Raw genomic sequence first — 13,386 nt, 5'->3', positions numbered from 1 at the left:
CTCTTCTAGTCCATTACACGAATCTGAAGGCTGCCTGGATGTCTGCTGACATCTGTAAAGACTGTTTTGTTACACAGTTTGATCCAGACGTAGAAAAATTTCTAGCTTCAAACACTCTCCCTCTTCTTCAACTAGACAACGCTCCATCACACCCAAATGAACAGCAACTTAGAAGTGGTGACATCAAATTCATGTTCCTCCTTCCTAACGTGACGTCATTATGCCAGCCAGTGGACCAAGGTGTGCTGGAAACACTGAAGAGGAAATATTGGCAGAAACACCTTTCATCCTTGATTGTTGGCAAGTTTCTTTTCGTAAGATACTTGGAATGTTTTTGTTCAATACTGCATGTACTGTGCAATTGAACTGATAATTCAATAAATAGAGTGCTGTAAAACATGTTATTGTTTTAGTAATACAGTACGGCCTTCCTGTTTGTTGTAGTTAATTTTCAAAGTAATTCTGTATTATCCGACATTTTCTCTGATCCGACATACTCCAGGTCCCGTTTGGGTCCGATAATCGAGACTCTACTGTATTTTAAAAAAATGTACGATTCATTTACATTTAAAAGATACATCAAATGGTACACGCAATTGGTTGAACTCTTTTGCAGTTCATAGTCATTTTCAATACCAATATAAACTGTCCGTTATTGGACATTATAAATTTTCCAGCTAACTCATTCCTAGTTGCCCAGCACTTCGCCCCAGTCTGCTAAGTTGGGCTCATCAGTTCGTAAATAACACACCCACCAAGACGCACGGCTAGTGCATACCGTGGAGGCCACTGCACTATGTTACCAAAAATTGTTGCCTGCCTGGCCATCAGATGATGTAGATGTTGATTTCCATAGGGAACCTGAAGTATTTGTCCCGAATGAATAAATTTATAATATCAATATACATGGTCGGTTATTGGACATTATAAATTTTCCAGCTAGCTCATTCCTGGTTGCCAGCATTTTGCCCCAGGGTGCTAAGTTCCCTATGGGAATCAACATCTATATCATCTGATGGTCAGGCAGGCATCAATTTTTGGTAATGAGAAAAAGTCTCTCATAGTGCATTGGCACTGCCAGTGGCTCCAAGTAGCTTACACAGTGGCCTCCAGGGTATGCACTAGCCATGCGCCTTGGTAGGTGTGCTATTTACCAACTGATGAGCCCAACTTAGCACACTGGGGCGAAGCGCTGGCAACCGAATGAGCTGGCTGGAAAGTTTATAACGTCCAATAATGGACCATTTATATTGGTATTATACTGTAAATTTACTCATTTGGGACAAATATTTCAGGTTCCCTATAGGAATAAACAATTATATCACAGTCATTTGGCGTAAAATTCGGGCCTGAGATTTTTTCTTAAAAGTCAAATAGGGTACATCAGGTAAGTTGGATATGTGGGTTTGAAGTACCAACACTGGAAAATATTCTTCCCGTTATGAGCTGACAATAGGACCTGAAGTAAAATAAACATGTGCTAACCAAAGTACAATTCATGTAAGTACACGATAATGACATATCGGCAAAAAAAGAAAACTGTCCAACACGAGAAGGGCCGGACATTGAGGGAGAGACCTCTGCTATAATTCCCTAAACCGTTCATATCCAATATTTTACGAGTGACGTGTCCATCCACCCTTTTTCTTGGGTACAAACGTGAATCCCTCGCAGAAATTTTACGTTAGACCTTTTTTTTTTTTTTTTTTTTTTTTTTTTTTAGAGCAACATAAGGTGCAAGTTTTCTGCCATCACCTGTTACAACAAGCACTGCAGTAGATCGTTCTTTTTTGCTTCCGGTAGCGCATATGATACCACTCGATGCCCGTTATTTATTGATTGTTCGACTTTGTGGCGCATGGAAACTGATTGGCGTCTGAACTGTGGCTCCTATTTGGGAGAGCAAATATTCGTTCACTTTACACTTCTCGATCGCAAAGCGATGAAAATCAATTACATTTTCGTAGACATCATTCACCGTTTTGTGGCACAATGTTGTTCTTCATTGAAGAGAAAGTCCATTTCTCTTCATCAAGCCTCGGCTAACCTTCAAATCTGAGACACTGATTCCATATTCCATGTGCAGCAGCTATTTCTCGTCGTTTAAAATACAGCATTTTGTGAGAAACGGTATATGCAAAGTTGCGGAACGAAATCATATATTTAACCCGGGAACGCCGGAGTTTTCAATTTTCGTTTTTTTAAATTTTTGTTTAATATTCCCAGCATTCACATATCAGAGAACATTTAAAAGTCATTTTTCTAAAAACTGAATCGTTGGTTTTTAAATGAGGGCCTGGTACCATACGGTACCGCACGGCGCTTGACATAGCTTTTGGTTGGAACATAAAAATTGTTACCTCTTTAGAATACCATGATACTGAATGCTTAATATTGTTACAGAATATCACTTACAAATTACTGAGCAATAAACAAAAGAAGAAACGGTGTTTATAGGTTTATTTGTGATATCCCTTTGGGAATTCCGAAATATAACATTAGCTCAGACGTGACATATCTTTAGGAAATACGAGTAATATTACTTCAGCTTTTCTTATTTAGTCACCTATTTGCACTCTTCACTAGTTTAGAATGGCAAAATGCTGTTTGCACAAACGCCCACATTACACGTGACGCATTCTGTGCGGCCGCGGAATTCGCATTCGTTCGCCGCACAGCTCCTGCTTTGGTTTGTCGGAGCGATATAGTGATGTACGCCATTGAATCTCAAGGTGTCAGATACACTAAGAAGTGTAAACAACTGCATTTATTTACCTTAAAATACCACCCAAATATATATGTCGTAATAAATATTTTGCACCTACCCTTTTCTGATTGTGGTACTTACACATAGCCACTTAGAAGGAAAATGCCGATGAAATTTTCATTTCTTCGGGGTTATTTTTCGTTTGTAAAAAGCATATACCGGTAGTTGTTGACTTCAGAGCACAAGAAATTCATAATTTCATCGTAAAGAAAACCCTCATATTTCGGTCGGCATCATATATCGAAAAGTGGAAAATTTCGCACTATGGAATTGGAGTGAAAGTGGGCCATACGCCATCCAGGTACCTGGTGGATGGGGTGATGATTTCGCTCTCTTCCCGGGCCATGAATCATTATCGGACATGGATTATCTACTCCTGTGCGGAATTTGTTGCTTTAGCACTATTTCTGCTGGTACCCGTGATTGACCTCCCGTAAGGTTATCTGCGAGACCCCCTTCATCTTCCTTGGATAATACCTTAGACTCCAGTGGTTCAGTATGTCATGCCGTTTAATTTTTAAAAGTAAAATATACAATTATAGAGTTTTATGACACACATAAATCATTATTTGCAACTACAGTGTGAATTGTTACCCTTAGAAGTAAGGAGGAAAAAGTAAACAGAGAGGCATGGTAAGCGCCGTGCGGTACCATTCGGTACCAACGGAATAATTTGTGTCATAACAGCTGACACAGGAATGCTGACCAATTGCTTGTTATTTCAATTCATGGACTTATATTTCAAGACAATAAATCACATGATACAAAATCGTATTGTCAATATTTATAAACAAAGTAAAGCAACTTACTTTAGACAGGTAGTCATTTTTATTCCTCTCGACACGATCTCAAATTACAAGCAGTTGTTGCCGCAAACAAATACTCAAATAAAACCTTTTGTTGATTTTAGGCATTGTAGAGAGTATCTCCTTGACAATGTAAAGCGAAGTTGCCAGATTTATGGCGCAAGTAAGGATCAGTATGAGAAAATCAGAAGTAAGGCGCACTGGTACTATACGGTACCGCACGGCGTTGCCGGGTTAAGCGGATCCTCCCCTACTTTTTTATTACACGTTATGAGTCTCATTATGATAGCCGTATTGAGAGTACAGAATGTAAAAGTTTCAAACAAATTTATTTAAAAACCACCATTCCAATACTTTAAAATCTCTAAGATACAAATACTACATACATGTTAAAATGGGACATGTTTCGCTTAGGCTTTGTAAGCATCTTCAGCCATACTTAATCTAAAGCTAAGTCAGGGCCATGAACTGGGTTTCTCATTAAAGTATAATAATACAAGATAAAACAGTCATAAAATCTAGTTTGTGGAAAAAGCAATACTCAAATGCAAATGGAAATGTACATGGAATGAATACTAGTGTTCATCTAAAAAAAGTACACGTTAGTTATTTGTAGAACGAGACTCATTATTGAATTTTATTTGCATTTAAGTATTGCTTTTTCCACAAATTAGATTTTATGACTGTTTTATCTTGTATTATTATACTTTAATGAGACACCCAGTTCAGGGCCCTGACTTAGCTTTAGATTAAGTATGGCTGAAGATGCTTGCAAAGCCTAAGCGAAACATGTCCCATTTTAACATGTATGTAGTATTTGTATCTTAGAGATTTTAAAGTATTGGAATGGTGGTTTTTAAATAAATTTGTTTGAAACTTTTACATCCTCCCCTACTTTCGAAAACTTGCCGCTTTTTGGTCCGCGAAATGCTTTGCGGGACTTTAGGTTGCTTGAAGTGCACTTCTCTGTAACCATGGTAGCGCATGTTGCATTTGGACACTGAATACTTGCGGCCCACTGCCCTATTCCTGTATGTTTCGGCGTAACTGATCACAGTGAGTTTATATGATGCAGTAGGCTTGTTACTCGAATACTTGCTCACTGTGGACTAACAAACAATTTTGAGATCACAGAAAGCGCATGTCCCGTGCCTGAAACACTCATAAAATACGTTTGTACCAGACTGCAATAGAGCGTCACTAGTCACTTCTGCGCTGATTCTCTCACTGAACTAGTGCAGTGGTATTTCCTAGCGGCTGATAACAGCACCTTGCCCAGTATTTGGAATGCCCGGTTTCGCAACAGAAAAGCTGCTACCTGAGTAGTTGACATCTTTGAATCAAAACACATCCGGAGCTGCATGATGGATGTTCGAAGAAGTGGGAGCGTCAAATAATACGTGAACATTTATTTTTCTTCACTTTGGGCAAAAAAATATTGGGATGTGTAAACTATGCAAGGGTGTTAATTATGCGAGAAAATACGGTAAGTAAGAAAGTGATACACCAAGATATGGCTGACTACATCACTGACTTCAGAGGATAATTTATATTTTCTCACATCTTGTTAAATTTCAGAAAGGCTATTCCCATGTAAATTTGTAGCTTGGAGGTTATCATTTCTCTACGTGTGCTTGTAATAAATTTTCACGATACATATACAGTTAGGTTAGGTGACCTGTTTGAAGAAGAAAACAAACGTTTGCCACAGAGGATTCTGGAGTGATACTATAATTTTTTCAGAAGGAAATTAAACAACTCTTTCACGTAGTATAGGATTTCAAAAAATAACAAACGAGTAAGCAGTAGTGTGGATATCATCCGCAAAAACATAAGCTTTGAACAAACTGATTTGTGTTTAATACCAATTTTAATGTGTATGATATTTCCCCGATTTTTACGCAAAAAGATTACAATCTGGTATAGCTAGTAAAATTTTCTCTGTTATGAATTCTCACTATAATGGACTTCTACTGTATGAAGTCTGTGAGCCCACAATCAACAAAATGTGATGCTGCAGCTACATCACCTGTGAAGGACAGTGAGGTGCAGTAGACAAATAGGCATCAAAACATAGGATTTTTCTCAAAGACCCAAAGGATGTTTACAGCAGAATCACAGTTACTCTGGACAGTGTGCTCTGTCAGTTACCTTCTACAACTAAGGAGCCTCTTAGAGGTTATTACTGAACTAAAGAACTGCAGACAATATTTTATATACTGTTAAGAGAGGACCACGAGTCCACACTTTGAGAGTATTAAAGACAAGTAAAAACATATGGTACTATCAAGCAAATAAAATAACTTACTCTTTGAATCCTGCGGCAATTTCATCAGTCTTAGTGGGATGGCAGACAATGGTTGTCCTTACTTGCTGAGGGTCAAACAATGGTGCAACATAGCTAGTCCCAATTCTATCTAGATCCTTTGGAGTTACTTGTGATATTAAATGAACCAATTTCCTGCAAAAGTAAAATAAAAGCTGAAGTAAAGACAACAGAGGGAAGCTGTCTAAGGCTTCTTACAGTTTATTACATGAAAATAAAGACTATAAATAAAGGCATAACCATTCAGATGTGAACTGAATATACACACAAAAGGCAATATTCATCTCTGAAAAGTACTCAGACGAACTACTATCGTATTGAAAGTTAGAAACTTCATTTTGTTCCGTATTGAACTGGGAGTACAGTAAAATGAAAATGTTAAAGGTCTACCTTTTCAATACCATGAATGTTTATTGATGTGAATATATATCACATAACGTTTAGAGAAGGTTGGTACTAGTTTCGATGCTCATTGCGTGTCATCATCAGCCAACAAATTAATTGAGCAAAATGCAACTTATCGAATAGCAATATATAACACATGATAGCACCTAAAAGACAAATGTTGAACTATGACTAGTTGAAATATAAAACACATGACAGCAAATACAAGGATTAATGTTGAGACTAAATTGTCAAAAGTTAAAACAATGAAAGCAAAACAGAGATGGTAACAATAGTTAGGGTATGATACACAAGAAAGTAGTCCAGCTTGAGGTTTGTAGAACATAATGTGTATCTATATACAACATTTAAATGCACCTACTAAGGCAAATTTTAAATGTAACATTAAAATGATGAGGGTATGGTGCGTATAACCATCTAAAACATATGATAGCACCTATTAAGTCACTGTTAGATTATAACTAGTTGAAATGATGTGGTGTGTCTGACAGTAAAACATAACATTTTTGAGAAGGTATCCCAGTTGTTGAGTCTTGATAAACAAGAGAATAGTCCAGCTTGAGGTGTATAAATCATAAGGCAACATATGTTATCTGTGGGATGAATAATCTTGTTCACTTAAGTTGTGGCAATTAACAGGCTTAATTCAGGTGGTTTCAAAGCCAACAATGTGGTCGTGTGAAGATCATAATTTGAATTAACGTCACGACGATTCCCAGTTCAGTATGGAAACATGGAGACCTTGAGTAGCGTGATGGCATAGATGTTGAAAGGAGAGGAGCTGGGCTAATGAAGAGAGCAATAATGGAGGCCAAGTAGCGTATTCACAATGACACACACACACACACACACACACACACACACACACACACACACACACACACACACACACAATGCTGTCAATTGTGTACACTGTTTTATTTACAAAATATATACACATTATATACACACATTAATGATCCATCACCTTGAACTCCGTACTGTCAACTGGTCGTACATAACTAAGTAGATAATAATAACAATAATAGATGTAAAGAACTTCATAGCCACACCTCACAAGTAGTAATAATAATAATAATAATAATAATAATAATAATAATAATAATAATAATAATAATAATAATAATAATAATAATAATAATAATAACAACAACACCTACCAATCCAGCTCGATACTTTCACTATTTACCCATGGGTTTAGAGAACTGTTTCCAAGTTACCGTATTTACTCGCGTATTAGACCCCTTTTTTTCCTTCAACATTTACAGTCAAGAAAAGAAAGGGGGGTTCCAATATGCAATAAGTTTAAATTTTGTGCAGTGAACACATGCCTTCTAAGCTAAAAAGAGCTATAAATTGCACATGTTAACATTAGACACTATTCTTTAACAAACTTACAAATGTATTCAGAGTTTTACTGGCTATTTTTGTTGGAAGGCAGTATTTCTAAATTTAAAAAGAATAAATGATGAACACATGACTTTTAGGCCTACATAAAAGTAAATATAGTCAGTTTTAGTTACTCTTATATAACGTCATTCTTTCACCTCATTGACTCCTCTGATGAGGTTGACATCAAGAAGGGCATCCAGTCGTAAAAACTTGCTACAAAAATTCGTCTCACCTCATACTCGATCCTGTAGAGAAAAGGGATATGGGTATCGTATTATGCAATATTAATACAAAAGAACGTAATGGCAGTCATTTGTGCCTGTGAGTTAAGCAGTAGGCTTACCACACAGTAAACCTGATTATTGGTTCCATTTGAATTATCATCGCCTTGTGCCGCTAACTTCCCTGTTACTAGCGTGTAGTCATTCCAAATGACGTCATCTTCACGGCAATGGCGAGTATTCAAAATCCTGTCTTTTTGCAACTTAAAAAAATAGTTTTGTTCCCGATTACAGAGTCCAAACAGTGAGACTCTATTCGCAAATGGTTTCTGGAGATGGTCTCTGTTATTTCCAGTTGGTGTATGTGTAGCAGAAGCCAACCCTTCTGAATAAAGCCGTGCTGTAAAAAGTATGCCAACCCACCAGCTGATAACTAGCATAAGTTACAAGTTGTACTTCCGAATGTAATACATAGTGACTGGAAGCACTATCAAGCAAATAAAATAACTCTTTGAATCCTGCGGCAATTTCATCAGTCTTAGTGGGATGGCAGACAATGTATGTTGTTACTGCTACTACCGCGGTTACACTAAACACACTACCACTACACATTCAGTGAAACATCGGCTGAAACTTCGCGGAGCTCCGCCGATAACAACATTTGTAAATATCAGTAGGGCCAACCGGATGACAATAAACCACGAAGGTGGGACGGAGCTGGGAACCAACCGAGGGCATGGATACGGCTTAGGTTGCAGTTTCAGAAATAATCAACCGCGATCGGTAATTTTCAAAATATTATTTACAAATGGACTTCACAAAAAAAATTCTGAATAAATTCCGCCATGCGGAAGGTACCAACACATAACAATAGTAAAATACAACCTGTATGTTCTGCTGAGACACACCAACTATTAATATACGTTCTTTGACAACAGCTTCCTATAAGTTCAAAGATTCAAACAAACTATACATCTAGTTACAAATCCAGTTGTACAATGCAATTTAGTAGGTAAAAAGAAACGTAATACACTATTACAATTTACAGTGAAGTTAAACGTACTTTTCAAAAACTCTAGCGTACATCAAGTGACACGGAACTACCAGAGGCAAAACCCCAAGGTAAATATATTAAACTACAATTTATATATTTAGCGAAACAAGGAACGGGGAATGGCTCGAAAACAAACAGGCAAGCCCAGCTGAAAAGCTAAGGCATCATAAATAATTAAGTGGTGAATCTAGGTGAGGTTAGGGCAGACTCCTATATGAAAAAGCAAGCGAACATTACAGGAAATTTAAGCCGGAACGGAAATCAAGAGTGCTTACCCCAAAGTGGCCCATGATGAAGATGTTGATTCCCATAGGGAACCTAAAATATTTGTCCTGAATGAGTAAATTTATAATACCAATATAATGGTTACTTCCAGTAAATATAGAACTGAAATCTACTATTTACAAATACCATATGTTATCAAATATTACACTGTACAGGTTAGGTCGTTACAAACAAAACATATCACCACACTTCAGATCATACAGTAAGTACTACGGAAGGTTTACAAATAAAGTCTTCAATAAACACTTTCCACTTTCCAACACATTCTACACCTGTGACAGTTGTCCTTACTTGCTGATGGTCAAACAGTGGTGCAACATGGCTATTGAAAGCCAGACGTTCATTTCTATTTCATGTTTGTTCTCTACATTTATCACATCAGGATGTAAGTAAAAAGCTGTAATTGAGATAAGAGAGACCACATTGTCTAGGTTATGTATGCTGCTAACTGCCCAGCTAGTGACAAAGTTCCATGGCAGAAAGAATTAAAGAATTAAAATAAATAACATGAAAGCTTGTCGCATTTATGGATATCTATAGGTGTGGTGGTAATGCACTTTATTATCACAACGTTTAATTTCGCACGTTTGTTGCCTTCATTTTTTTTTTCTTATTAACGCAAAGGGCTCTATTGAGGATCAGAATTCAGGACAGGTGTCTGTGCGAAATCGGTACGAGTCACTCCAGGTAGAACAACAGAGGGAAGATGAGGGACAGAGAACTGTTGCTGAAATGTGTGGAAGTAGGAGGAAGGGAAAGGTAGGAAAGGGAAATGTAGAGTAGAGGATAGGAAAAGACAGGTGGAACAGGGTCATGGGAAGGAGAAAAGGAGGAGGAAGTAGCTTCTGCAGTTATCAGGAAAGATAGGGCTAACCAGGAGAAGAGGGGATCAAATGAGGTGGGTAGGGTTGAGGCTTTGGACATGGGTGATTCCATCGTTAGACACATGGGGAAAGTGTGTGGAGGAAAGGGAACCAGGTTAGAGTGTTATCCAGGAATTAGGTTGAGGCAGATGTTGAGGAAAGTAGAAGAGAGGGAGGAGGGGAAGGAGAAGGTGGTAGTGTTTCACGTTGGTACCAACAACGTAAGGCAAGCTGATATAAGTACCAATATACCTGGAGATGGGTGGAATCTGATAAATGCAGTAAGGTTGAAGTTTAAGAAAGCGGAAATTGTTATCAGTGGAATACTGTGGAGGAGGGATACTGACTGGAAGGTGATTAGGGATTTAAATGAGACTATGGAGTGGGTATGTGGGAAACTGCGAGTGAAATTTCTAGATCCTAATGGGTGGGTAGGAGATAGGGATCTGCGCTCAGAAGGCCTTCACTTAAATCGCAGTGGTATGCACAAGTTAAGAATTTTTTTTTGGAAGGGAAATAGGGAGGTACATTCAGGGAAACAGGGTGGCCTAGGGAGCGGTGATAAGGGAACAGGGAACTAGAAATCAAGTAGGGATGACATAAAAATGTTAGTGTTGAACTGTAGAAGTATTGTAAAGAAAGGAATAGAACCAAGTAATTTAATAGATATATATTTACCAGATATTGTAATAGGAGTTGAATCATGGCAGAGAAATGATATAATGAATGCAGAAATATTATCATGGAACTGGAGTGTGTATCGTAGAGATAGGTTAGGAACAGTCGGAGGGGGAGTACTCATTCTGGAGAAAGACGAATTTGTAAGGTACGAAAAAGTTAAAGATGAGAAACATGAAATTCTAGGCGTAAGGCTCATTTCTAAAGATAATAGGCAACTTGATATATTTGGAGTGTACAGATCGGGAAAGGGTAGCGCTGACATGGATTCAGAATTATTTGGTAAGATAATCAGCAATGTGGGAAACGACATGGAAAGGAATGTGATCGTAGGGGGAGATCTGAATTTACCAGATGTCAACTGGGAAGGAAATGCGAACGACAGGAAGCATGACCAACAAATGACAAATAAGTTGATATGGGAAGGACAGATGATTCAGAAAGTGATGGAACCAACGAGAGGGAAAAATATCCTACATGTGGTGCTGGTAAAACCAGATGAGCTCTATAGAGAAATCGAAGTAATAGATGGTATTAGTGATCACGAAGCGGTTTTTGTGGTAGTTAAAAATAAATGTGATAGAAAGGAAGGTCTTAAAAGTAGGACTATTAGGCAGTACCATATGGCTGATAAAGCAGGCATGAGGCAGTTTCTAAAAAGTAACTATGATAGGTGGAAAACGGTAAATAAAAATGTAAACAGACTCTGGGATGGGTTTAAAGCAATTGTTGAGGAATGTGAGAACAGGTTTGTACCTTTAAGGCAGGGGCGTATTCTCCTTGAATGCAAGGCATTCATTGCATGCGTTATGATAACACAAAGAACTGTCTGATGTATGATTTTAGGTTGTTTCAAGTCAAATATTAACGATTTCATCTCTCAGAAGTTCAAAAGTTCCACGCAGCTGTACTAGTTCCGTTGTTTGACTACGTGTGGTGCTTATGTAGTCTCGCCGTCTACTCCACTCTAGGAAGAAAGAGACAGCAAATGGAGGAGTTAAGGATGTAAGGCATTCAATCTTAAAATTGCATTCGGTGGCAGACGTAGTTCTGAAACCCTCCGAACGATGTCGCTGCAATTGAAACTTGGTCAGAATTTGTCACCCCATACCCATGCTAACCTCTGCCATCTGTTAGCAACTTCGGCATGTTTACAGCGAATGGGATCCACAATTACCCTCCAGCAAGAACCGAACGTGACGAAAATGATCAATGCCACTGGGGTGACTTACCTCCAGTGCTTGAGTTGTGGCTAACTAGTGAGTTAATTCATTGTGTGTTTTGCTGATTAGTGAGTTCATTCTGTGTGTGCTGTTCCTGTGCTATTCGTCGTTTTTGGTGTTTTATTATATTTTGCGCACATGTGGTATTAACAATGGATGAGTGTAAAACGGATATAATTGTAAAACAGTTTGAAAAGTCATTTACTGGCCATTCGTTTTGATGAAAATATTCAAATAGTTAAAGCCGGGAGACCTCTACCTTCCCTAGTAAATTTCTTCTTCTTCTTCTTAATCTGCTTACCCTCCAGGGTTAGCTTTTCCCTCGGACTCAGCGAGGGATCCCACCTCTACCGCCTCAAGGGCGGTGTCCTGGAGCTTCAGACTCTGGGTCGGGGGATACAACTGGGGAGGATGACCAGTACCTCGCCCAGGCTGCCTCACCTGCTATGCTGAACAGGGGCCTTGCGGGGGATGAGAAGATTGGAAGGGATAGACCAGGAAGAGGGAAGGAGGCGGCCGTGGCCTGAAGTTAGGTACCGTCCTGGCATTTTCCTGGAGGAGGATTCTCACAGAAGACAGGAAGAAAGATAGGACTCCTTCAAACAATGTACAGGTTACAGTAGGTGTACAAGAGGGAGGGGAAGGAAAGGGAGGAGTTGTAGAAGACAATGTTCTAAGGGGAAGGAGATTGCAGGCTAAGGGCTCTATTCAGGATCAGAATTCAGGACAGGTGTCTGTGCGAAATCGGTACGAGTCACTCCAGGTAGAACAACAGAGGGAAGATGAGGGACAGGAAACTGTTGCTGAGATGTGTGGAAGTAAGAGGAAGGGAAAAGGTAGGAAAGGAAAATGTAGAGTAGAGGATAGGAAAAGGCAGGTGGAACAGGGTCATGGGAAGGAGAAAAGGGAGGAGGAAGTAGCTTCTGTAGCTATCAGGAAAGAGAGGGCTGACCAGGAGGGGAGGGGATCAAATGAGGTGGGGAGGGTTGAGGCTCTGGTCATGGGGGATTCCATCGTTAGGCACGTGGGGAAAGTGTGTGGAGGAAAGGGTACCAGGGTAGAGTGTTATCCAGGAATTAGGTTGAGGCAGATGTTGAGGAAAGTAGAAGAGAGGAAGGAGGGGAAGGAGAAGGTGGTAGTGTTTCACGTTGGTACCAACAACGTAAGGCAAGCTGATATAAGTACCAACATAGTTGGAGATGTGTGAGATCTGGTAAATGGAGCACGGGTGAAGTTTAAGAAAGCGGAGATTGCTATTAGTGGAATACTGTGCAGAAGGGATACTGATTGGAGGGTGATTGGGGATTTAAATGAGACTATGGAGTGGGTATGTGGGAAACTGGGAGTGAAATTTCTAGATCCTAAT

At 39.0% G+C, this 13,386-nt stretch overlaps 1 protein-coding gene across 1 annotated transcript in view; it reads right to left on the bottom strand.

Moving 5' to 3' along the window:
- The window catches only part of LOC136872570 (uncharacterized protein C05D11.1), a 318,276-nt gene that overhangs the window by 32,871 nt on the left and 272,019 nt on the right, over positions 1–13,386 (bottom strand). Inside the window, exon 17 of the mRNA XM_067146371.2 lies at positions 5,882–6,034. Coding sequence (XP_067002472.2) covers positions 5,882–6,034 — 153 coding nt within the window. The remainder of the gene's footprint in view (positions 1–5,881; positions 6,035–13,386) is intronic.

This window comes from Anabrus simplex, chromosome 4 (genome assembly GCF_040414725.1).
Source record: "Anabrus simplex isolate iqAnaSimp1 chromosome 4, ASM4041472v1, whole genome shotgun sequence".
Classification (NCBI taxonomy): Eukaryota; Metazoa; Arthropoda; class Insecta; order Orthoptera; family Tettigoniidae; genus Anabrus; species Anabrus simplex.
This window is presented reverse-complemented; position numbering and strand designations above follow the sequence as displayed.